A 25105-nucleotide genomic window follows, 5' to 3' on the forward strand; every position below is an offset into this window, starting at 1 on the left:
GCCAGGCTGGTCTTATTCCCCACCAGCTCGTCTTTCAGCGCATGGGGATGGCCTGCTCTTGTGCCTTCAAGATTTCCTTCTTGAACACTGTCCAGCCTTCCTGGACTCCTTTGCCCTTCAGGACTGCCTCCCAAAGGACTCTGTCGACCAGTCTCCTAAACAGGCCAAAGTCTGCCCTCCAGAAGTCCAAAGTGGCAGTTTTGCTGACCCCCGTCCTTACTTCTCTGAGAATCAAAAACTATCATTTCGTGATCGCTATGCCCAAGATGGCCTCCAACCATCACATCACATCACATCAGTGTTATGGTACTAAATTACTCCAAAGAAGATGGTGAACATTTGTATTTGTTTTCTAGTGGGTATAGATCCTTTTTAGAATGAAAGAGCCTATAAATGAATGTGTACATGTGCAACTTTTCAGTTACATTATTTCTTAAAAGCAGTGTCAAAACTAATTCATTTTAGTCTTTCTTATGATGAGACTTATTTATGGCATTGTGATTGACCTGCTACTTCACTACCACTAAGTCAATGACTTAATGTATTTAAAAGTCAGATTTTTAGTAGTTATGCATACAGCTATCTTTGAATAAAGCACTGTGATAAGTAACATTGCGTCTATAAGGTATGCCTAGAGCTGCCTGATTTTAAACTCACTGCATGACATATTGTGACATCTTCTTCCACAGTTTATATAGTCATCATATTGTAGCCATGCCAGGCTAGATACGTATGAGAAACAAGGTTTGTTAGGGAGAGATAATGTTTGTGTTAGTCTAGCTGGTACAAGTGGATAATATAGACAAGTTTTTGGCACATACTGTTTCAGTAGTTGAAGACACTAGACCTACGTTCCTAGTAGCATACACAGCTGAGATTAGGTTTGTGATGGCCAAGATTAAAGTAACTCTTTCTGTATCTTTCCTCTGGATCTGTCTTCTCCATGAAATGGAATGTGGAATAGTTATTCTCCCTTTCTGGCTTTTTCTGTTATATGTCATCTGTTAGCCCCTGCTGAGATTGTGTTCCCTTTCCCTGCCTTGCTGCTTCTGGCATCTGCTGCTTTTATCCCCCTAGCTAGGTTATTCGCTTGTTTCATTAAACTTTCTTCTGCAGAGAATTTGTATGGCTAAGTAGCTGGTTTGTTTTGACTGCTGTTTCTCAAGTTGATGCATTTCATCTCCTTGTTGCCTTTTGCTCCTGTAAATGAAAGTATCAAGCTAGCTCCTGTTTACAAGTTTTATTACAAGCTAGTTGTGCTTGTACAACAGAAACCTAACTGATTGAGTAGCACTCTTTGGCAGTGGTACATAGCCAGTAATAAGTAACAGCATAGAGTCAAATTGGATAACAGTAAATTCAAAACATGATTAATGATAACCCCTGGTATATGAATGAAGAGATTAAAATATCCTGTTTTGTTTGATTGATTGTTACACTCCTCAAGACATGAGATGTGATCCTGTGAATGGTGGTAGAATCCTTGTGGAACATGTAGATCTCAGCTGTATTTTGGAAAAGGTACAACCCAAAGCTAAAAAAAACCCAATCAGGAAAGATGATCAACCATTTGAGGAAAAAATTAAAAGAAATAGTGAATTTTCATACCTCACTCTCTTCAGGATATCTTTCTGGAAAGTGTATTTTAGACAAGCTGAAATCAATGTGGATGCAGTTGAGTGAAACTTAGCGGTTTGTGATGTACGTGGTCTGTCCAGTTGCTGAACACCAGAGGCAGAAGATGCATGTCCGCATACAGGAACACACATTGCACTGATACTGCATCTGGTATTGACAAATGCCAACAGAGCTTATCTACATAGAGCAAGTCTTCAAACATCCCACATACAGTCACATCTCCGTTGTATGGTACAGGGCGTATTTTGTTAATGTCTTCAGTATTGCAGTATTGCATGATAATGTCGAGATCAAGACAAACATAATAATTACATAGTAGCAGATGCAGCAATTATTTTGGTAAAACAAGTCAGTGTTCTTCAATGTGAAACTGATTTTTAAATTTTTTTTTAATACTGAAGACCTCTGCAAGAAAACCCAAAAGCAAGGATAAAAGCTTTCTTTGGGGCTGCTTATTACATTTTCTTTTAAAGAAAAAGAAAACAAAGACCATAAGAGTGAGTGAAAAATCATGTAGGCAAACATTTATTTTCACAGTGGAAATTCTTATAGTTTTGCAACAATAGAAGTCTTTTCTATCCTTTGAGAACCCCCCCAAAATCTGATGTGACAGCTTTTTTACTTTCCTTGTAGTTTAGGCCTGTCATTTACTCTCTGATCACCTGTACTACCTTTTTTCACTTTTTTTTAGTGCAAACAGTGAGCTGTGTGACATATTTTTATGGGACATACAGAAGATAGAAAATTGGTCCCTAATGAGGGACGGCCATAGTTTGATACAACATGGTATAAAAATGGATTTTCACTTCGTAGTCTTGATCAAGATGAGAATATTTCTCAGTATGTGGTGAAGAGATTATATGTTTTAATATTCTTCAACCCTCTCTAATGAAGAGGTTGACTGTCAAACTTTCTATTCAACTCCTAAATATTTGTTAAGCTGCATAAAATCAACTTAAGCAGTGATTTTGTTTTTCTCTCTTTCTTTTTGAATTTTGCATGTTGACAGAAATAATTTTGTAAAAGCCTTTAACAAAGTTGGAAGTATTACAGATAATTAATCAAGGGTGATATGAATATGAAACATTATATTAGTTGGCTGCATTAGATACTGGGCTTCTTAATCTTTCAGGTATGACAGATACACAAAACAGCAGTAAAATTGGATGAGACAGATGGTAGCACTACGTAATACATTTGTGTATAACCTTTTGCTTGTGACCTGCAGGAGAATCCCAATCCCCACATAGCATTCCAGAAAGTGCCGCGGCCCACGGAGGGCTCCCACTTACGGGTTCACATCCTCCCCTTCCCCCGGATCAATGAGGGCCGGGTGCAGGAGCTCCTCCAGGAAGGCCTTGCAAGGAGTCAGGGTGCCCCCACTGCCACCCGGGGGGACAAGAAGTGTGTCGTTCCAGCGGGTCCCCCTGTTGGTATGTTTACTTGTTCCCCAACTTACCTATTTGTCATCCTATCTCATGAGTTGAATGTATAATTAGCATGGCTGCAATGCGTTGCTCCCAATTTCATGTTAATAAAGTATTTTTAGTGACCGTAGTAAACTTCAGTACATAGACTTGCCTGCTTGCCTTTGCAATTTTAAAAGCCCTTTTGCACCAGCCTTTACTAAGAAGTCAAACATCCAGAGTGTGAGTGACTTAATTACTAACAACAAAAAAAGATTTGATCTGAGTTAGATTGAACTATTAAATTAGATACTGTCTACTCATCTAGGTCTGATGAATATCACCAAAGGTTACTTGTAGGACTGGCTGAACCAAGCTTTGAACTGTTAGGGTTTCTCCTTTGACACTAGTGGAAGACATGTAAATTACTGGAAAAAGGCAAGGAGCAAACATAGCATCTGTCTCAAAATAAATATACCTATATTTAAATATAAAGAACAGATGTAGACATTGTAGGCCTGTCAATTTCATTTTAATGCCAGAAAAATTCTGTTAGTCATAGTCATATTCATCAATGTGAATGATGGCGTAAACAAGTATGTTTAGTAAACTTGCAGGACTCACGAAGCTGGCAGAGCTGGCAAAACTTTTTAAGGAAGGGATTAGAATTCAAATCAATCTTGAAAAATTGGAGATCTAGTCTCTGTTGAATTTTGTCCTTCTATACTGTTTTTCTTCAAATACGGTATTGCACTTGCATAGGCATGATCAGCTGACTAGGCAACAGTTCTTCAGAAATTAATTTGGGGATTATAATGATCATAGAGCAAACATGACCCAACTATATCAAGCTATTGCAAAAAAGACAAACATCTTAGTAGGATGTATAAACAGGAGTACAATCAGTGAACCGCATGGAGAAATCCTTTCGTTGTACTCGGTAAGACCTCAGCTGGACTGTTTGTATCCATTTTTGGACACTGGAAGACTGTCTCCGTTTTTGGTTCTGTTGGAGGGAGTCCAGAAGAAAGCAACAAGAATGACCAGCGGTCTGGAGAATGTGACCTACAAGGAAGGATGGAGAGTTGTTTAGACTGAAAAACAGAAGACTGAGGGAACACATAATAGAAGTCTTCAATTACATAAGAGGCTTTTAAAAAAAGAAAGGGAATAATCTGTAGTGATAAGAAATAATGGGTTTAATTGCAGCACAAGAGTAGAGTTATTTGTCAGGAAAAACTTGGTAAAATGAGGATTGTGAGGCACTTGAATGGATTTCTTGTGAAGCCATGGAGTCTCTGTTATCACAGAACTTTGGGAACATACTAGACAAACATGAGAAATAACATAAATACAGTTTATCCTGTCTAGGGACAGCAGGATGAACTAGATGGCCTCTTGAGGCCCCTTCCAGGCCTGTTTCTCTTTGGGTTTATGTAAGAAGATAAACTCTATTCACCTGCCTTTACTGACTATATCATTGAATCTGTTACTTACAGAAAATTTAAAAAGTATGTGCTTGTGTTCTGTTGTCTTTCTTTAAAATGCTACATGCAAGAGGTTTTCTTTCTTAATAAGTTAATTTTTATTTCTAAGGGGTTTTTTTGTTTGTTTTTGTTTTTTTTTTTCAAGGAACAGCTTTCACACATACTCCCTGCTGTCCTGTGTGTCAAAATCCTTGGATATTAGGAGCTTATTATTATCTACAAGAAGGGCATATTCTGCATTTATATGCTATTTACTTGATGATAAAGACAAAAAGGGAATGTTAGTTCTTCCATTTTGAATTTTCTTGAAAATTCGAAGTGAAACACCGCATTAAGAAAACAATGTTTAGACCTCAGCAAATTGGAATCTAGATAAGAGAACAGGTTTGTCAGGTTTATTCCATGTCACAAAATTCTTAGCATGGCCGATGCATTCTTTAGGGAAAAATAGTTATCTACTGCTACAAAATATGCAAGGCTTCAAAGTTCACTGCAGGACACACACACACACACACACACATATTTTTTATTAATTTGTATTTATTTATATATATCATTAGTATACTAGAGGTTGGAATCTCTTTGTGCCTGTACGAGACAAATAGAACAAGTAGTAAAGAGAAGCAACTGCTCTAGTTAAAATTCAGAGCACTCTCTTCTTCAGCTAGTAGAGGAGAACCAAAGATTTAGGATCTTATGTTACTATCTGTATATGGTACTAATGGTATTTGCTTAACAGAACAAAATGGAGGGCACATTCAATTTTTTTTTTTTTTTAAAGAACTTTCTAGTATTCTTTGTGGCTCTTGCAGAAGACATTTCACAGATGTCTATTCTTCTTTTTCTTTGTTAGTTTCCATAATGGAAAAAGGAAGCACAGTTTTCAACAGTGCACAAAGGCTGGAAGTTGTTAGAAACTGCATCTCGTTCATTTTTGAAAACAAATTTTTGGAGACTGAAAAGGTAGTAAAATGAAATTTTAACTTTCTTAAACAAGCCTTCATTCTGTTAATGAACAAATAGAGACTGACCTTGTCACAAAGGGCATTTTGAAGTCTTGTTTCAAGTACTAATGATTATTTTAACCATTTAAATGAATTAAGTAAGCAATAAAACTGATCATCTAAATGCAGTACTGTGTGTAATATGAAACTAATGGATTTGAAAACCTGTTTGTAATACGTCGTGGGTGTGTTGACGCCCATTTTGCTAATTTATATTACCATTATAAATAGTATTGTCCGCATGATTTTTTTAAAAAAAGGGATATATATTGGTCTAGCAGTATGGATTAGGAGGAATGTAAACAAAAGGCATACATATATGTTTCAGTGTTTGTCAAGCAATGCTCTTTTGAAATTTTCAGTACAGTAAATTTTACTGGTTTTAAAAATCAATAATTTGATAGAACTCAGAGATGAATGTAAATATTTGGCATGTCTGTCTTCACTAAAATGTACTAGTGAGTTGTCATCCTTGACATTCTTATTTTTTCACATGGCAACTTTCAAAAGAAGTTACCACATTTTATAGATACTATCCATAGAGTTTTCAGTTATTGTTTCTAGAACAATCACTCAAACTTACTCTTAAATAATTCTATGTATGAAAATTACAGTAAAATTATTTTAAGAAATTTTTTTTATTTCTCAAACAAGTAAACACCTATATCTCTGAGGCTGTGCAGCTCAAGATAAGAAATGAGCGTTTCTTGATTTACAAGTTATGTTATGGAAATGCAGATGGGAAAAATCCTAATAAAATGTGTAGCTCTTTTTAAAGAGTTTTGATGCATGTGTAACACAGTAGTTTTTTATCTCTTTCAATTTCCAGGCACTTGGAAAATTTCAGTAGTTTTTTGTCCCCCTACATGGTAAATTTGTCCTCAGGCAATAGGCTGCCTTTTCTTATTTATCTGTTACCACCCATTAAATCTACTCTAAAGGGCCACAGTTGATAATCACTGATGTAGCATTTGCTGCGTCTTTAAAACATTGGCATAAATATTATATTGGCACTGTTTTAGGGTAAACCGCGTAACAGTCTTGTGGCCTCATTGCTATGAGAGGTATGCCACTTCTAAAGCCATTTGTCATTCACTGCTTATCAAAAAGCATGCTGGTTGGCCTTGATATGCTAACTCGAGACCCGGCCTGGCTGGTACAGAATACAGCACTTGCTTTCATGCACAGTAATCCATTTCTGATTTCACATCCATTCAATGCCTGCCCGTATTCAATCATTTCTATTTACAGTTGTAGGTGAGAAATGCTGTTCAATGCATTTGAAAACAACATGGGAAAAATTTAATACGTAATGACTCAAGCTAAACCAACCATTATGTGAAAGTTTGCTATTCAAGCTAATAAGTCATTTCCAAAGTTATTCTTTACTATACTGTCACTTGCAGTTTCTTAATAAAGAAAGAATGGTATTCAGTTTGAATAGTGCCATTTAATTTCATTTTCATAAAGTTAGATTTTCTTGTCTCCAGACTCTGCCTGCAGCTCTGAGAGCCCTAAAAGGAAAGGCAGCTCGGCACTGCCTGACACAGGAATTAGGCCTGCATGTTAAACAAAATCGAGCAATACTGGACCATCAGCAGTTTGACTACATTGTGCGAATGATGAACTGTGCTTTGCAGGTACAGTATGTGAAGATTTTGTTGTTGGGTTGTCTTTGTTGTTATGATAAGCAAAAAATTGTTTAGAGTGATGTGGAGAAGCAAAATAATTAAATTGTGGGACCATGTACTACAATGATGTAGCAGATAGTACTTGACAGTGGATTTAAGATATTTTGTTGTTGAAAGGATAAAGGACAAAACGCTCTAGTCTATACAGATCTGCCTGATACAAAAAACAAAGAAAACTGTCCACATTATTAATAATTTAATTATAATTTAGTTTTGTTAAGTATTGAAGTGACTTATCTTAACGGCTTTAAGTACTTTTTTAATGAATGGGTGTCAGCTTTTCCAAGTAATTTTCAACTCTGAGCTCCTAAAATGTGTATTACCCACTGCTTAGTTAAAAAAAAAATGTTTGTCCTCTTTGTCATCACAAATGCGAACATACTTCAAGAAGAAAGCATACTTTCTGCTTCCATGGTTCATGGTGGTAGTTCTACTTGTCATGGTGACATCTTAGTTGGTCAGAGACTCACTGAAGGTGTTTTCGGTTCATCTACTAAGTTATTCTACTGTTAAATTAAATAATTTTGTGATGAATAAAAATCAACATACGGTGGCAGCTACCTATAAGAGTAAAATATGTGGATGACTTCTTTTGACTTTCATTTGAATAATGGTTCTGGTTTAGCTTTTCTTGTTGGCAGTTCATTGTCAGAAATATTTTATAGACATCAGTGTTTTCAGTCTGATATCTGAGAATGTAATAGTATTTTTTTTAATTTGTAATGTGATCACATTTGGTTATAATTTACCTCTTGTTGCCCCTAAGTTATTTTATCAAATTAGGGATTTGATTGAGACATTGGTATTTTAACCCCACTCTTCTCTAACCTAAAAACCATTGACATTATTTTGCAGCAGTTTGTTGACCCATATTTTTTAAAAAGTGAGTGCTAAATACAGCTTTCACTTAAGTATAGAAATAAATTAACATTGAATGAACAAATGCAACTCAGGTGACCATCAAATGTAAGTTTTGTTGTCTGTTGTATTTCTTGTTTGTTCACAATAGATATTTTTCTACTGTTTGGAACAAAATTCAACTTTGCCTGAGCAGTGGTCTTTGGAGTAAAATTACCTGCAGTTAGCAGATGAAAACTGAAGTCGATTGGCTAAAATTGCACAGCATATACTAGAATGTGCAGTTTTGGTGCAGGCATTGGCCTTTTCCAAGTTCTAAGTTTAGCCTCAGAATTGGAAGAAAAATTGAAGTTATCTGTGAAGCTGTATTTCTCTGCCCAAAATCATGACCAATGGAATACTGCACCTGCTGTGTACTTCCAGAGTGACAAATTTTCTTTCAAACCAGAAAACAGAATTGTCTGGATGTGCCACAGATTTTGCTTCTACTTTTTTGATTGTTCCTGGGATAAAAAAAATTGAGATTTTTTTAGACAATAGGAACGAAATACAAATCCTCTTTATTTGATATATCTTAGTACACAACAGATGGCAGAAGAAAATGGGGACTTGAGGAAATTTCCTTTGCTGAAGAAAGAAATACTGACATCACCTTTTAATAAAGCAATAAAATCCAATTTTTCTCTAGGAGAAAAATGTTAGTTTTCTTCCTAGTGATTTGAAGACCCAAGAAGGACCTTAATGTTCCTAGAAATGAATGTGTGAAGTCTTACTGAAGTTAAAATAGAATGGGTTTTTTTCTCAATAAAGCTAGAAAACATAAGTCAAATCATGCAGAGGAAACAGATAGATTGAGTAAGGAGGCACAGTTTTTATGCCTTTTTTTTTTCCCCCAATAGTATTTTAATATCTTTGAAAATACAAACTTTTCTCAGGATTAAGCTTGGCCAATATGAAAACATTTGAACTTCTGACACTGGGCAGCTAATTAGAAGCGAGTATTTAGTACATCTACTTTTACGACGCATTAAATTATTTATTAAGATAAAAGCATGATTTATAATTTGTCTGTGCACTTTGTTGAACTGTATTATTTGGAACAATGTGTAAATTGTGACATTTTGGAGCTTTCCTGTATCGGTTCAAGAAAAAAATACGTTATCGAGAACTTACTTAAGTTTGGTTTTGCTGCACTGGGACTCAGCAAGTCAGCATTTTGCTGTAGAGACATGAATTCTGTTAGCTGCAGGTCATTAGACCAAGTAATTTAAACAGCGTCTGTTAAAAAGATACAAAGATCTAATTTAAGAAATGTGGGCTTAACCGTAGATGTATTCAAGCTTTACGGAAATACCACATTAATTACGATGGAATTTTTGGGGGAGAGTTAAATTGCAGTATTGCTTTAAGACCTCACTGAACTATTGGAATTGTAGGAACTATCTCAGTCATACCACCAAACATCTTGTCACAGATTTTTTCTGTTAACAATATTGCAAGTTCCCACTGGCTTCTGTATGATACAAACGAAAATATTGCTGTGGGCAGGAGGCATATAGCAGCTGATACAAAAGCTGAGAAGAAGGGAAGGCCCTTCTGGGCATAGTCGATAGGTTGGGCAGAGCCCTGGCTCTCTACTGTTCATGCTGAGTTGAGCTGGGATGTGTGTGCTGCAAGCCCCAGCCTGATGGTTTTCCCTGGGAAATACCAGTCTCTGCTGGCTCGCTTGCTCATGCAGACAGGAAATCTGATGCTCCCCAGCCACCAAACTTCTGCTACTGATAATGGGGATTGTTGCAAACCGTGTGTATTTCAAGAGGTACAGGTTGGCTGTTTCTGAAAGTGTCTTTTGAACGAGAAACTCTATTATTGGCATGTACTGAATTCTTTGTCTTACTGGGAACAGTGCCACATATTACGAAACCAGGAATATTGCTTTCTGCAAGTTTATTACAGATCCCTCCGTTACTATTCAAGCTTTTCCTGGTTGTTTAGTGTCAGGTTTTTTCTTTTAATAGAATGTATTCTCTTGTTTTACTGGAGTCCATAAAAATAAAGGTCAGATGCTGTTTTCAGAGCTTCTGTATACTCATTTTGTAGATGAAGAGCAGTATGTTAAAAAAATGCTAGCAATAATCCCACCATGTATATTGTTGCCAGTCTCATTATATCTGGTGTGATGTCTGCTACCACAGTGCTTGAGAATAGATTAAGGAAGAGGAATAAAATATTCATACCATTGCTTCAAGTTAATAGCTGTTTTATTTTAGTGAAAAATTACTTAGGCTGTATTTCCCCCAGTATCCGATCTCTAGCCATTTTGCAACGGGGAGGAATGGGGGGTGGTATTTTACTGATTTCTCTAGAGATGGCAAAACTTGGGCCTGCCAGATCTCTGGTGTTTGTCAGCTTGAATCTCTCAGTCCAAGAGTGGCATTCTTTTGAACTATTCTTCTTTAGACTATTTACAGTCTGGGGGTACTGGACAGGACCTCACTGCAAATTTTTAATAGGCCTATGATCTATGGAATAGTACAATAGAATTTCAGATTAATCTGCCCTATTTAGCAGGTAGGCAGCTGTACGTCAAGCGAGTGGTAGACTTTAGGTGGCTTTACAAATACAGTTAAGGTAAGTCATGATGCAGTAAGTCAACACTGAAGTGTTAAAACCATGCTTTACTGTGTCTTTTTCTGTCTGGGAAGTATTGACAATCTACTGGTGCTGAAATGAAAATGAAAGAAGTATTTCTGATTGTTCTTAGTAGTAGGAAGATCAAAATGACATGGAGATTGTATTGCTTATTGATTAAAGCGGATATCTTCTGGCAATTAAATTCCCAGTTACTTGCTTTTATCTCTTCTAGGAGTTGTCATTGGCCACTTGCTAAAAACTTTATTGTCATGCCCTCAATAAGAATTTTTCCCCTGACAAGTCATATACTCTGACAAGCATTTAAATCAGCCTGTATTACAGCAGTGATTAGTATCTGTGATAGCGAAGCAGAAGCATTATGTTCTGTTCCATATGTTATATAACTAAATTACTCTTAAAACCATCTGCAGTGTTGTGAAAGCTTAATATATTGATGGACAATTCATTCATACAGTTAGCAGTGTAATGAGAAAAATGTGAAATTATTTCTCTAGAAACTATTGCTGTCGTGTTTGCTATCTGCTGCTGTGGTTACCTCAGAATAATTTCAATTACACACAAATTCCTATTTTAAAAGTTTTTTTTTCTTTATTTTTCTGTAATGAAATGCTTTTCTCTGACGTTTCAGAAAAGACTACTTAAGTTTTTTGCAACTAAAAAGTCTATTTTTTACCAGAGAAACACTTCTTCTATATAATTATGTTCCCAGCAACACCTTGTATTTTTAATGCTCGTTAAAAAATAATGGCCAAAACCATCTCAAGGCTCAATTTGCGTACTGCTCCGTTAATTTATTACAAACAACGTGACTTGTCCAGATTTTCAATTGTGTGTCTGACTTTCCTCTGCCTGCAGCAAGTGAACTCTGTATTTTGAAGTGTAGTAGCACTTAATTTGATAAAATGTCAGTAAAGGCAGAAAGAGGCCTGAAGAGGGTAACTTCTCACACTGTGTAGGTGGAGAGTACTTGATAATCAGAAACAATTTTTATATTAAAAAGACATTCTAAACAATTTGCATAAATAATTAACAGTAACAATGAGGCTTCCTAAAAAAATTTTTTTCTGGGGAAAGATTCTCTTCAGGTAGTGCAGGAGTACTAAGTAGCTTCCTTTGGTAGCTTCCTGTGGTAAACTTTTCGGTTACAAAGAAAAACTCCAAAACTATAACATTTCCTCTGTAAGATGTTGGTCAGTAATATTGCCTAACTGCATATTAATGCTTTTCTTTGGCAAATGTGGGTCAAATTGGAAAACATATCTGCCCCAGACATCTGGAGTATCTAAATGTGGTTAGAGTGGGAATAAGGTGCATAAAACTGGTAAATACATACATGCTTTCAAAATTCTGGTCTTTAGGTGTAGGAAAGGGGTGGGGTCTTCTAATGATGTGATTTAATCTGACAACCTACGAAGTCATCAGTGCTGTTTTAGGATCTGGTTTGCTCCAATGTCATGTTTGTGAATACACATGTTGTACAAGTGTAACTGAGAGAATATCTTTAATGGTAGAGAAGTTATTCATCATTTTAGTGCTTTAGATAATTTCTAATAGATCACTAGGGCTTTCCATAGTGGCAATAAGCAGATGTTTATCTTTCAAATAGAGTATACTGAGTATTCTAAAAGTACGCTTACAGTACACACTATGAAAAACAACTGTAGGAAGTCTTAGTAGCAACCAGGGCAAAATTAAAAGTTTAATCTGTATCAGGTTACAACAAAGGTACATCTGAGCCAGCATCTGTTCTCCAACAATGGCCAAAAGCAGATGAAAGATAGTATTGATTAATTTTGCCTCTAGAATTTTGCTTGTGACTGTTCTGTATTGCTTTGGTGTAAGAAGGGCCTCTTTCTAGCACTTACTATACAGTCTGTTGTGAAGGAAACTTTAATATGCAAAATTAAAAATAATGGCATTCTATAAATAATATTAAATTTATTTTTCTAAATACCTTTTGTATTATATTCTGCCACCAGATAAAGTTTAAAAATTGTCAGTCAGTTCTCAGAATTCAGAGGTTTGCAAATACTGTCCAATAACGAGAAAGATTTTATTACTCCTGAGAGAAAATCAGCCGTGTGTGTGTGTCATATGATTCAAATTCTTGGCAATATAAAGGTTAAATGAACTAGCATTTCTCATATGTTATATTGAACTCTATGTTGCCAAATGTCTTTATTTTGGAGCGTTATAGTAGGTTTCTCTCCTTTCAGACTTTTATTTCATGGCCTGCCTTTTGTTATTCAGTTTGACTTGTGTTCCTGGAAGTAGAGACTCTCAGAAGTAATGTTTGAACAACAACAGTATTTGAAAATATTTTAAGGTATTTTAAAACATAGAAAATATATCATGAAGAGAAATCATGGGAGTTTAACAGGGCCACACTTAATTCTAGTAATTCATCTCTTACTAACAATTTGATCTTTTTTCATCCTGTTAGACATAGGCATGGTATTATTTAAGTGAAAGAAAGGAGATTCCTGTGTTTAAGGCTTGGACTTGAAACTTCCAGATTTAATTCCACATTGTACTGCAGGGTTGGGTTTTTTTGTCACAATGGGCACACCATATAATTTTCTCTGGTCCACGGTTTATCACCCAAAAAGTAGAAATAACAGTTTTTCCATCCTGCTGACTTTTCAGGAGTCCACCTATAATGTTCTGACCTTAATAAAGGAAGCTGCTATTTCTGAATCTTTCTGATGATGTCGCTTTCCCAAGAAATGGCAAGATACTAGAATATCATTGCACATGGCTGAATTCATGATGCTCACATAATTTCCCTAGGATAAGAATTGAAGTACACTGTAAAAGATGGTATTGTTGATCTGTTTTTATTTTTCCTTTCTTTGCTCTGAGGAACATACTATTATACTCATCGCATCTCATTGGATGGCCACACAGTCCATGAAAAATCCGTTCACAAGCATCTTTTTACGAAATCCAGAAAATACAGTTTCTTTGTTTGCAGGATTGCCCATGTATGTATGTCACTCAACATTGCAGACTTTTTAGCTGCTTTACTGCTGCTAGAAAACCAGCCCACAGTTACCTACTCTGCAGGTATCAAGGGAGATGGCCATCTTGACATAGCAGTAGCCATTCTTCTCTGGGCTCTCTCTATGGAGGTGGCAGTGTCCAAGTAATTCCTTTTTGCATCATTTAGGGAGATTTGTTTGTGCAGTGGTCTCCACAGAGAGGTGTCTGGCTGGTTCCGCATATGTGTCCAGACACCAAGGTGGTTGTCTCAAGCCGTGTTAAACTGCCTCTGTGGTTTTAGTGAGGAATTTCTGTGATGACCAGGTAGCAGAAAACCATGGCTGCTTTTCACGCTGGTGCTGTGCCAGCGGAGGTGTTCAGGAATGAGCTTGCGTGTGGCTGGGCACTTCCTAAATTGCTGTTTCCCTGCAGACTTCTGAGACCCTGCTTCTGGTAATCTGAAAGTGTTTGTGACTTCTGCTTGGACCTACCCTCCATAACTATTGCGTGAGACTGTTACTTAAAGAAAGGAAAAGGGAAGTTTTAGCAGTAACAAGAGTCCCATAATGTGCTGTCCATACCTACATCTGCCTTCAGCCTCCCTCCCTCTCGGCTTCTCACCAAAACATGTTGTGTTCACACACTTCCTCCTCCCATCTATGTATACATGTATGCATGTGTATACACAAGGCACACGGGTGATACAGATATGTCTGCTATATAGAGAAGTACGTATACATGTATACACATAAATGTAAACTCAGTAGTAATGTAGACGTTAAAATAATCCCCCAGTCTCGCTATGATCAGAGCAGCACATTTGGAGTGTGAATGAATGTGCATCTCGAGGGCTTCAGTTGCAGGGAATCCCCTGGTTTGCCCCAGGGTTCTTGCTGCTAATGTGAAAAAGGATCAAAAATGCCGGAATAAAAATGTGGTATTGTCCTCCTTTCTGTTGATATAACTTGCCATAGATATAACTTGTTTTCTAGACTGCAGCGTGTGGGGATATTGATTATGCCTTCGTTATGTTTCTATGCAGTTACCAGAGCAGGATTCAGCCTTGTTTTAAGGGTCTCTGCTAAATATTTTATTACAAATATCAAATGATAGGAGGGTATTGGTTTTAATACAAGAATAAGCAGAAATACACATGAGCAGCAGCACCACCAGCTCTGGCTGGTTGCAGCTTTGGGGCTCACCATGGGGTTTCCAACTGCGGCTGTGACCAGCCCAGGGTGCCCCCAGCCCCCTGCTGCCCTCAGCCTCTGTCACACCCTCACAGGGGTTCTGCACAATCGAAGTCAAGGCCCTGAAGCAAAACAGCAGCAACAAAAATAGATATGTTAAGAGCTGTGATGATCTTGAAGAGTTTTTAGCATATTTTAGCAGATTTACATGGCATTTACATAGCAATGTAGGCATTTTAGAAAAAAAATATAGGGTATAGTATCCAAACTGTAGACAGCTGGTCTGTGCCTGGGTTACATTGATTTCAGTCAGGTCGTTATCTGGCTTACAGATAGATAAATAAAAATGTGGTCGCCTTTTGGACACAAACATAAGCACTAGAGCATCGGACACCGAATGAAGGTGTCACACCAAGTAGTCCCTGGCAGGGCTAAGGAGAGTGGTACAAACCCACCTGTCCTGGTTGGGTCTCTGGGACATTCATCTGCTAGAGCAGTCTTTACTCTTAATGGAAGTCTCCTGTCACTGGCCTTTGTTCAGTCCTCCTATATTTGCTGTTAACGCAGGGCATGCTCGGGTGGGTTTGCTCACACATAGGTATCTTACTGAAACCACGTAGCTTCTTGGAGCGTTGACGTGACACTGCTCTTAAGTGTTCATTACTGTTAATTGTGGCCTTGTGGTTGCTGAGTGTTCCTACTAACTCTGTGTTCTAAATATTTTTGGTTGTCTTGATGAAAAGCAGACATGTTCTTGTATGCTACTCACTGCTGTAAATAAAACAAGTCTGGTTTAGGAACTGTGTTATACTGCTGCATAGTTGCTCCCTAGCCTGCCTGTGAAAGAGGTGAACTGATGAAAGGCAGTGAAAAAAAAAAAAAAGAAAAAAAAAAAAAGACTTTGATGTTGGAAAGAATAGGCATTTTGCTAATAGAATAAATTATGTGAAATCAGTGACTTCTGTTTTTACAAGTTTTATATTTAATAAAAATACAGAAGGAACACATGGAATTTTGTTTTTATTTTAAATTTTATGCATGTATATAATGTGTATTTCAGTACAGGTACATAATTCCACATAGATTTGTGTATAACACTATTATGTATGTGTACATGCACTTAATCTGTATTGAGTGTCATTTTATGTATACAATAAGTAAAAAAATATTATAAAGTGTTGATGTACTCTACTCATTCAGTGACTGTACCTCTGTGGCTACCCATGTGCACATGTGTATTTAGCTTTAGTTCAGTCTTTTATTACTAAAATGAAGGGCAAGAGTTTGTCTGTCTAACATAGTGTCACTCTGGTCTTCCCCTCCCTGTGCTTCACCCTTCAAATAATTGTTAAACCGAGGTGTAGTAGAGGAGCTGAAGTGGAATGTTTCCCTGCTCTGCAAGCAAGGCGTGTGCTCTCCCTTGATCGTTGATGGTACTTAGCTTACTGGCAGAAACATGCCATACAGAAGACTTGTTTCTTGTTTCCATAAGGAATTTTATGAAGTTGTCTGTTTTTAAACGTTTTGTTTTGCAGGAATTTGCATAAAAGTTGCCAATGGGTGGCTGCAAGTTCATAATCTTTAATTTATTTTTCATATACAGCAGAAAACAGAAAATCTTTCTAAAACAGAACATCGAAATATGTTCAAAGTCTTCTAATCATTTGGTTGCTATAATGTTTGTATAACCTTTGGTTTAAACAATTGAAATCTTGGCAGCTTGTATTGAAAAATTGAAATGTGATGTTGAGATAAATACCATAAAACACAGGCCAGTTCTGGGTTTTGTCAATATTTTGTGTAAACTTTGACAAAAGCATTAATACGACAGACATAAAATAATGAACATATGTGGCATTTTAGAATGATTTTTAAGGAAAAACCAGTAAGAATAGATTTCTTGACAGTAATAGACCTATGTCTACTGTTACATAAAAAGTGTGTGAGGTTAGAGAACAAAACCAGAAAACAAAGGTATAAACAGAAAAACATTTGACAATCTACATATGTTGTAAAAAAATTCTTGCAGCCGTTGACATTAATTTTCAATATTACAGCCCAGATTTATGACTTACATGAATTGTTTTTTAGGATGCATGGGAAAATGCCATGTAAGCATGCTCTGGTGAAGATTACTTTTAGCAATTCCCCCCCTGTACACAGTCAGGGGGCAGGCTTTGGTATCTAGTGATCCAACAAAGTACTTAAAAATAACCACCTAATATCTATAGATAAAAAACCCAACCAATCAACAACAACAAGAAACCCCACCAACCCCCTTCCCCACCTCTCCCCCCAATTCTTCAACTCTAAACTCCAAAACTCCACTTGGGAGCTAGGAATTAAAATTTGAATTGCATGTTTTACAGTCTAAAATCTCACAATGTTTGTGAGTGTCCAAATAGAATCAGCTTTCTATCTAGATTATTTGACTTTTGAGGAGGAAAGCAACTTATTTTGAAATTAATTCCTCTGGTCAGTTGAACACGTTGTAGAACCTTTGCTTTCAATGTTAATTGATTAAACATCACTTTAGAGAATACATGTACTTTGTTATACCTAAATAAGGTGCATACAATTGGCATATAATATTCTCTGTCCCTTCCAGGTTCATGGAATGAAACCTCTTCTTAGGTCATCTCTTACTCTAACTGTAGTAATAATAATACACTTAAAAGCAACCTGGAGTATGAGGATGCCATGATTTTCTGCGCTTCTTCTTTAGAAACTTCATATTTTTCCTTATCTGCATTATAATATTCTGTCTACCTCTGAACCGTAGGCATCTGAGTTTTATGTATTGTACATACCTTCAACAGTACTGATGCTTTTAATTCTCAACAAGTTTTCATTTTTCTTCACTTATAATACCTTAATGTAATTGCTAGTATTTTACGTATTTTCCTATACTTTCAATCTCACAAAATATTGCTTCTGTAAGTATCATGCATGCTCTGATATTTTCCACTTGCTCAAGAACATTAGCATTAGTACAATCTAGATTCACAGATGGCAGAAAATACGATGCTACGCACAACATGTTTCTCTATCCGTGTCTTGCCTATGTGCCAGCAGAAGCTGGGGTTCACACCCTTAAACCAAGTAAAGTCTTTACTGAAAAATTTTTTTTGTATTAGAACAGAGGGAAAGCAAGTTGTTGTTTTGGACATTTTTTCTTCATAAGAAGAGAAAAAATGTTAATGCAGGCAAAGCCAGTGGACTAAAAGGGCCTTTAATTTATTGTTTTCAGGCCAAATTCAAGATTCTAGACTATTGATTTCATTGGAATTTAGCCTGTTATATTTATCAAGTTAAAAGGTATAATTGCTTTTGTGAAAAACAATTTAAAGGACAATATTTATTTTAATGGACTCTTTTGGAGCCTTGGCTTTGTCATTTGGGAATAGCTGAAATACTAATCATATGTGGTTCTGTTTAAAAGCCACGGGCCACAACTACGGTGATGTTAGCACAGTTTGTTACTCAGCCTCTGAATCGCATGTGTAAGAAAGTCATAGACTTTGATCCTGACTTGATTATGATAGATGGCTGTTATCTTCTCAATTCCCTGTCTATTTAGCCTTCACCCCTACAGAGCCAGTTACCATGTAAAACATTTTCTGTGAAGAAAACTTAACTAACGGTAGGCTTGGGGTTTTTCAGTTACTTTTCACAACCTTGCAGGCAGTCAGTAGACCAGCAGTGTTGGATCAAAACATGAAAACCGTAACTACAGAGAAAATCCAAACAAGGATGCTGAGACGTATTATGAGAATCACTTCTTTGATTATCCATATTTCAGCTAAACTTTAACGAAGGGACTTAGACTGCCATATGCGTTTTACACGTGCTCATTGCAAAGAACTGCTTCAGGATAATTTGGTATAAAAGTACCATATAACAAAGATTTGAATTCTGTCAGTCTTGTCTAATTTCTGATTTCAAATTGAAGATACAACATGCATATGGAAACAGTAAGCATCCGAACTGATTAACCTAAAATCAATCAGCAAACCATAATTAACTATTCCAAACCATAATTATCTAGTCATGAAAAGTTGGCTTATGGAAAGGTGAAAGATCCTACCTGAAGTCTACTCAGGGTGCCATTGGTGGTGTTCATTCCTGGCTTCAAATCTGGGGACATTCTGTGCTTAAAAGTAAAAACAGGTATACTAAAATATATGAGCATTCTGATTATCTCTTTTATACAAACATTCACTTTCTTCAGTAGCCTACTGGAAAATCATCTCATCTGAGATCACCTAGGAGTAATCAAAACTGTGGGGAGAATTGCTGATTCATGGATACTTTTTTCCACAAGACCATGTTAAAGATTGTTTCTGCAGCCAGAAATTTTCTGAATATTCCACAAACATTTTTGAGGTTACATGTTGTCCATTCAGGTTTTATCGATCTCCATAAATACTGTTTTTGGAGAAGGGGATTAGGATTTGTTGCGAGGGGAATTACTTTTTTTCCAAGTCAGCTTAAACCAAATAATGTTTAACAAATTTACGTAAGTCAACATATTTTCTTGGTGTGCATTGTTTCCATGACAGTTTGAATTTTTTGTTTCAGTTACTGATAATATACGCTCTTGGGAGCATGAAGAGAAACAAAGAAAGATGCTTGCTAAGAGGGAGAGGGAGTATTACAGGGAATGTCGTATGTTCCCTGTTACCTCTTACTAAAGGGACTATGTTCTATATTGTCCATCTTAACAAGAAATTAACGTCTCCTACATCTATTCCTACCTAATTTTCAAAATTTGAAACATAATTATGTGCTTAAAAAAATAAAATGAACAAGTGTGTAGCGCAGTTTTCTGGTCAGTAAAAAGAAGCTGACCTTAGAGCTCCTTGGGGGTAGTTGAAATTCTGGTGGAGCCTGTAATCTCTGTGTCAGTGATGAAACATCTTTGGCTACTCAGGCAACAGTCTAATCAGAAAGAAATCATGAACAAATTCATTTTCAATGAAGTAATTTTAAGTCATAACCTAAATACTTTCAAAATTCTCCAATAAAAATTTTCCTGAAGAAAGATTTTCAAAAACTTACTGAAAAGACTAAAAACAACATTTGATCATGAACTTTAATATCTAGTGCAGAAACCTTTAGCTTGTACCATACCACTGTAAAGCTTGGTTCTATCACAATTTTGTATGAATATGTAACTTTATTAGAAATAAAAGCTGAAGTACTTATTCAAAAATGAATTTTGGTTAGCAATGTATGCAAGAACTATAGTGGTTAGCAGCATTTAAAATCTGTATTATTAACAAAAAATGTTGATATATTTCTTTTCCTAGTCAGCATGCAGCTTTCAGTTCAGAACAGATGCCGCTGGAAGCAGCTAAAACAATGTTCTCTGTGCTTTCTTGGTCTCCTTTTTATTCTTTTCTGTATTCTTTTCACTGTGTTTGGCAGTCATTTTTTAGCTAATGTTAAATCTCTTGCATTTATTTTATCATCACTCCATAGTGATTTCTCCAACTTTTTTTTTCCTCATGACAGACAACCAACTTTACTAATCATTATTACAAAATAGTTGAATCTGTTGACTGTGTTTAGGAAATCATATGTCAGTGAAAGACATATCTGAAGCCTCATGTTCTGAAACTTTCTGCAATTCAACTGAGAGGTGTTTCCTTAATATAAGATTTCTTCATATCTTGATTTGAGACACTATTGGGTTATGGGACTTTTACATATTCCAGAAATTGTTTCAGTACTGTAGACTCTGCTATGATCATCTAATGATTACCAGTATTACCATATAGATTTCCTTTATCTCACTTTAGTGATTACTGGTATGCTAGTAAAAGTTGGCAGGTAATACACTTTTCTGAATAGTATATCTTTAAATTTTTTTTTTGTTAACTCTGTGTGTGCCCAGATGAAGTAATCATATTATTTTAGGTATACAAAAGCTTCCGTTCATGTGTTGATCTTGCTAAGTTCATTACTGTTGATGAACTTATCAACAGTTCATTGTTGTAACAGTTCACGTGTTATCAACAGTTACTCTACCTTATCAAGATGAGGTAGAGTAATCCTTATTTTGTTGGGTACTGGCTGCAGTGATGCCATTATTAAAAACTAACAAAATAAAAATGCAACACATAGCATATCTCTGTACTTAACTCATTCAGGATGAAGATAAAGGATTTGGGTCCAATATTTAATGACAAGGTATTTTCTAGAGATTTTCATCAAAATCAGATGTGTAGCACCTCCATGTTATTGTTACAGCAATGGTGAATTTTGGCTGACACTTAGCTGTCATATTTAAGGCCAGAAAAAAAATCATGTACTTCAAAAGCAATGGTGAATTCTGTTGAAAACTTGGGAAAATATTTTTGTAGTTGCATACCAGATACTTGGTAAATTATCACAAAAAATTAAGACCTTTTTATCTTTGCATTCTTGTAATTTGTAAAAATTCATCAAGTTTAACGTATTTGTTGAGACAGCAACTGTATCTAACTATTGGATATATACCTTTATTTAATACAGTAAGTCTCACAAGACATTTTACGTTATAATAGAAATTTCTGGTGCTTATCAGTCAGCTTTTTACTTATTTTATTTCAAAAATAAACATAAATGTTTAGAATCTGCTATTGTAAGAGAAAAATACTTAATTTTCCCTTTATTGTTATAAAAATACGATATTAGCAGATTACTACCATGCAGTTATTCCCAGCTATAGAGTTAAATGAAGATACTATACTCTGGTCTAAATTTCAGTGATAGCCAAGGGGGCAGGGAGAGGAGAGAGGTTGTTTTGGGGAGGAGTCAGGCTAATGTAAGTATTTGTGAATTTAATTTATTAATTCATTAGTGTAGATAAAATACAACAGATAAGATCAATTGCAGATTGAACTGTGAATGCAAAATGGTGAGATAATTTTTTCACAATACGTAATATGTGTAGTGTTTGTCTATAGTGACAGAGGAGCTACGTCCGCTCAGAGGGAGGAGGCTATCAGTCGTCTACTCAGTTGTGGTGCATCAAAATTATTTCCATTCACACAATCAAATCCTTGGAATGCATTACCTGGCAAGATAGCTTATTTTCTGCACCTCACTGAAAATGTAGCAGGTTTGCTGTTCAGTTCATGTGCCCTCATTCAGGTGGATCCAGTGGTACTGCTGCAAGTGCCATGCTATGTGTTTGACATCCTTCCAGGCTGACAGTCTGTTTACGTACTATGTGCTCTCAGGATTAGCTTGGACTGCATGTCACTACCCTTCCTATACACTGCTGCATCATCACATTCATGTCTCTCACTGCACAAATAGGCATCAGTATACTACACAGTAGCACTGTACTGTGCTTGTGCATCCATCTCGCTCGCTGTGCATTAATGTAGAAAGCCCAGATCTTTATTATTTATTATTTTATTTTCTGTGGAGAGGAGAAGATTGAAAGAAGAAGGAGAAGGATGGTAAATAAGAGTATCTGAAATTTGTATTAAATTGTTGACTAAGATCACCTAGCAGGATGTCTCGCAGTACTGAATCAAAAGCTACGCTCTTAAATCTCCTTACAAAACAGCGAAGAACAAGATCCAAAATTTCAGCAGCATAAGGAACTTGGACAAAATGTGGCCATGGGACACTAGCGTGGTACTGAAAGAGGGACTGTGGGATTCAAGTCAACTCTGATAGCGAAGGTCTTCCTGAAAGCCTAAGAATTTCTTTGCTACTTAGAACTGCAGGTAAGATAAAAGGACTGAGAAGATGGTGAAATGTATCAGGATATCTGCTCATATTTCTTGTTAAGAGGAGAGACAGATTAGAAATATTTATCTTTTGAGTCATCACATTTATGTTTATTGTACATAGCTGACAGTTAATGCTGATATAGTGTGTTTCATTCACTGTACACACTAAATAATGCCATGCTGTCCAGAAATTAGCTATTGGTCTACAGAATTCTGTTCTGCACTCGTTTGGTAATTTGCTACTGCATTCTTGGGCATTGGAGTCTTGATGTTTTAGGATGCCAAAGCCATTGCTAATGCTTAAACTTCTCACTTTTTATTTTCACTACCCACTCTTTTTTTTTTTTTTTCCAGCCATTGCAATCTGGCTCATCCTTCTGAAAGCTCCAAATATGAATTGTGTGGAAGGAATTTCAAACAGCATGAGTGTAGTTGGGACTTAATACTTCACTAATATTTCACTGTACCCCAAGTTGCCTTTTATGAATCTTTTCATTGCCATTTACTATGCTTCCATAGCAGAACTCCCCTTTCTGCACTTTTTCCCTATAATTTCAAGAAGGTAAGAACAAAGCAGAAAGGTGTTTGGAGTAAAACCCTCCGGAAGAAAGATCAGGTAGCCTAGGAGAAGATCTGTCAGGGTTTTAAAATGAATTAACTGGCAACCCAAAAGCTAGCAAAGATGTCTTTCTCTGTGGCTAGTTAGGTGCATGTTGCTACTAGCAATGATTTAGAAGGCTGTGGAACAGAAAAGGATCATACCAAGATTTCTTAGAATTTGTATCAAAGAAACAGTTTCACTGGAAGGCAGTGCTACAGCAGAGTTCCTTACTACACTTCTGCTTCTTTGGTCCACACAGCAAACTTAAGGCTTTCTTCTTTCCTCTTTGTAGTGTTTGCCCTGCAGAGCTGTCTTTACAGAGAACAAGAATTTGTTTCAAGGACATCCAAACATGCCTTTTCAACTAGATGACAAATCAGTATGTTTTGAGAGCTTACTTTTTCACTTCTGTAGCTGAAGTCAGAGGAGTTACTTCATGGAATTCTAACCTCCAGATTTCCTGGAGCCATTTGAAAATCGCAGAGAAAAGTATCAATACAACAAGTTCTAAGACTGAAAGATTCAGGGGATAGTTTTACAATTGCCAGTTCAAAATTGTTTTACTGTTTCTTCTGTTGTCTGTATCTCTTATAAAAAATGCTTCACACTTGTTTTTGCTAGTATTCTTAGAAAAACAAACACTTTATTAACATTAAAGGAACGAATTTTTAATATAAGTTTCATAAGAAACAGTTCCCACATCTTGCATGCACTTATACTTGTATTAGTGAACCACAAAAAAGTGTAAGATTTCAAATAAAATCTGTATCCATATGAAAGAAGCTGCTGCCCATGCACTGGAGAGTACAATCTGAACACTTGAAATACGTCACATTAAGTTAAATAAAAATACTATATTTTTCTAAGTTTTCTTTTCCATAGTTTAAATATTTGTATTAGAATGTATATATTCATTGATGAATGTTATCTTGGAGGGAGCACTTTACTAAATCAAGCAGCTCTTGAAATCTCTGACTCTCTTGGGCTTTCTAGGCTTTGCAACAACATTCTTCCTTGATCGCACAGATTTAGTGTGTTAATCAAGATGGACACTGCTCTACAACATGCTACCTAATCACACACAACACATGTCCTTCAGTTTCCCAAATTTGCTTTTGGTATTCTTTTCTATGAACCATTTATTGCTTAAAAGACTTTATCAGCCAGGGTTATAAAGCCTTAACTTTGCTGGCAGTTTTTTCTCGAGAAAAATGGGATATCTCTGATAATGGCTTTAGTAGCATGATTTTTTTATGAGGTGGAATGAGCCTATTCTGATGTTGTTACAAGGTTGATTTTTGGATTAAGCAGCTTGTACCACAACTTATATTAAAGTTGTTAAAACTGCAACTGCTCTTTGAAACATAACAGAAAATTTACATTCCAGTCTATTAAGGAACTGAGAGGTCTGACAGCAGGGTTGGCAGCAAGGGATTTTAGGTTCTGTCAAATTCACCAGCACAACTAATACAGTGCGTTATTTGTGCCTAAGCATGGAAAAGCCCTTGCTGACTGAATTCAAGATTCACAACCTTATAATAAGCAGAATTACCTCAAAAAAACCACAAAATCCCCGTTTGTCATCCTTGAAATTCTGCAGCCATTGCAGGTCATCCCAGAAATATCCTCTTCCAGCAGCTGACACTTGTTTCATGAATCCAGAAATGGAGCTGCACCAACAAGGCTGATCCAAGAAAACTTCTTCCAGAAGCAGCTGGTCATTGTTGTTGTTCTTCTCCTTTGGTGCAGCTGTACACAGACTAAGTGGTGCCGCTGCCAAAACTGTAGCAAAGCTTCTCAGTAGTATCAAGGTTGGTGTAGAAAAACTGAAGCTGTCTGGCAACAAGATGTCAAATACAT

General features: G+C 36.3%; 1 protein-coding gene and 1 long non-coding RNA gene across 8 annotated transcripts in view; one reads left to right on the forward strand and one right to left on the reverse strand.

Annotated features, from left to right (window-relative positions):
- The window catches only part of SBF2 (SET binding factor 2), a 282365-nt gene that overhangs the window by 168157 nt on the left and 89103 nt on the right, over positions 1-25105 (forward strand). For all 7 annotated transcript variants that reach the window (XM_075502155.1, XM_075502153.1, XM_075502157.1 and 4 more), the window contains 3 exons: positions 2867-3071; positions 5385-5494; positions 7026-7175. In XM_075502155.1, coding sequence (XP_075358270.1) covers positions 2867-3071; positions 5385-5494; positions 7026-7175 — 465 coding nt within the window. The remainder of the gene's footprint in view (positions 1-2866; positions 3072-5384; positions 5495-7025; positions 7176-25105) is intronic.
- On the reverse strand, positions 3766-24989 carry LOC142410149 (uncharacterized). Its single transcript, XR_012775847.1, has 3 exons — positions 24798-24989; positions 18999-19059; positions 3766-4109 (listed from the first exon to the last, which is right to left on the reverse strand). It is a non-coding gene; the product is annotated as an uncharacterized LOC142410149 (long non-coding RNA).

This window comes from Mycteria americana, chromosome 5 (assembly GCF_035582795.1).
Source record: "Mycteria americana isolate JAX WOST 10 ecotype Jacksonville Zoo and Gardens chromosome 5, USCA_MyAme_1.0, whole genome shotgun sequence".
In the NCBI taxonomy this organism is placed as follows: Eukaryota; Metazoa; Chordata; class Aves; order Ciconiiformes; family Ciconiidae; genus Mycteria; species Mycteria americana.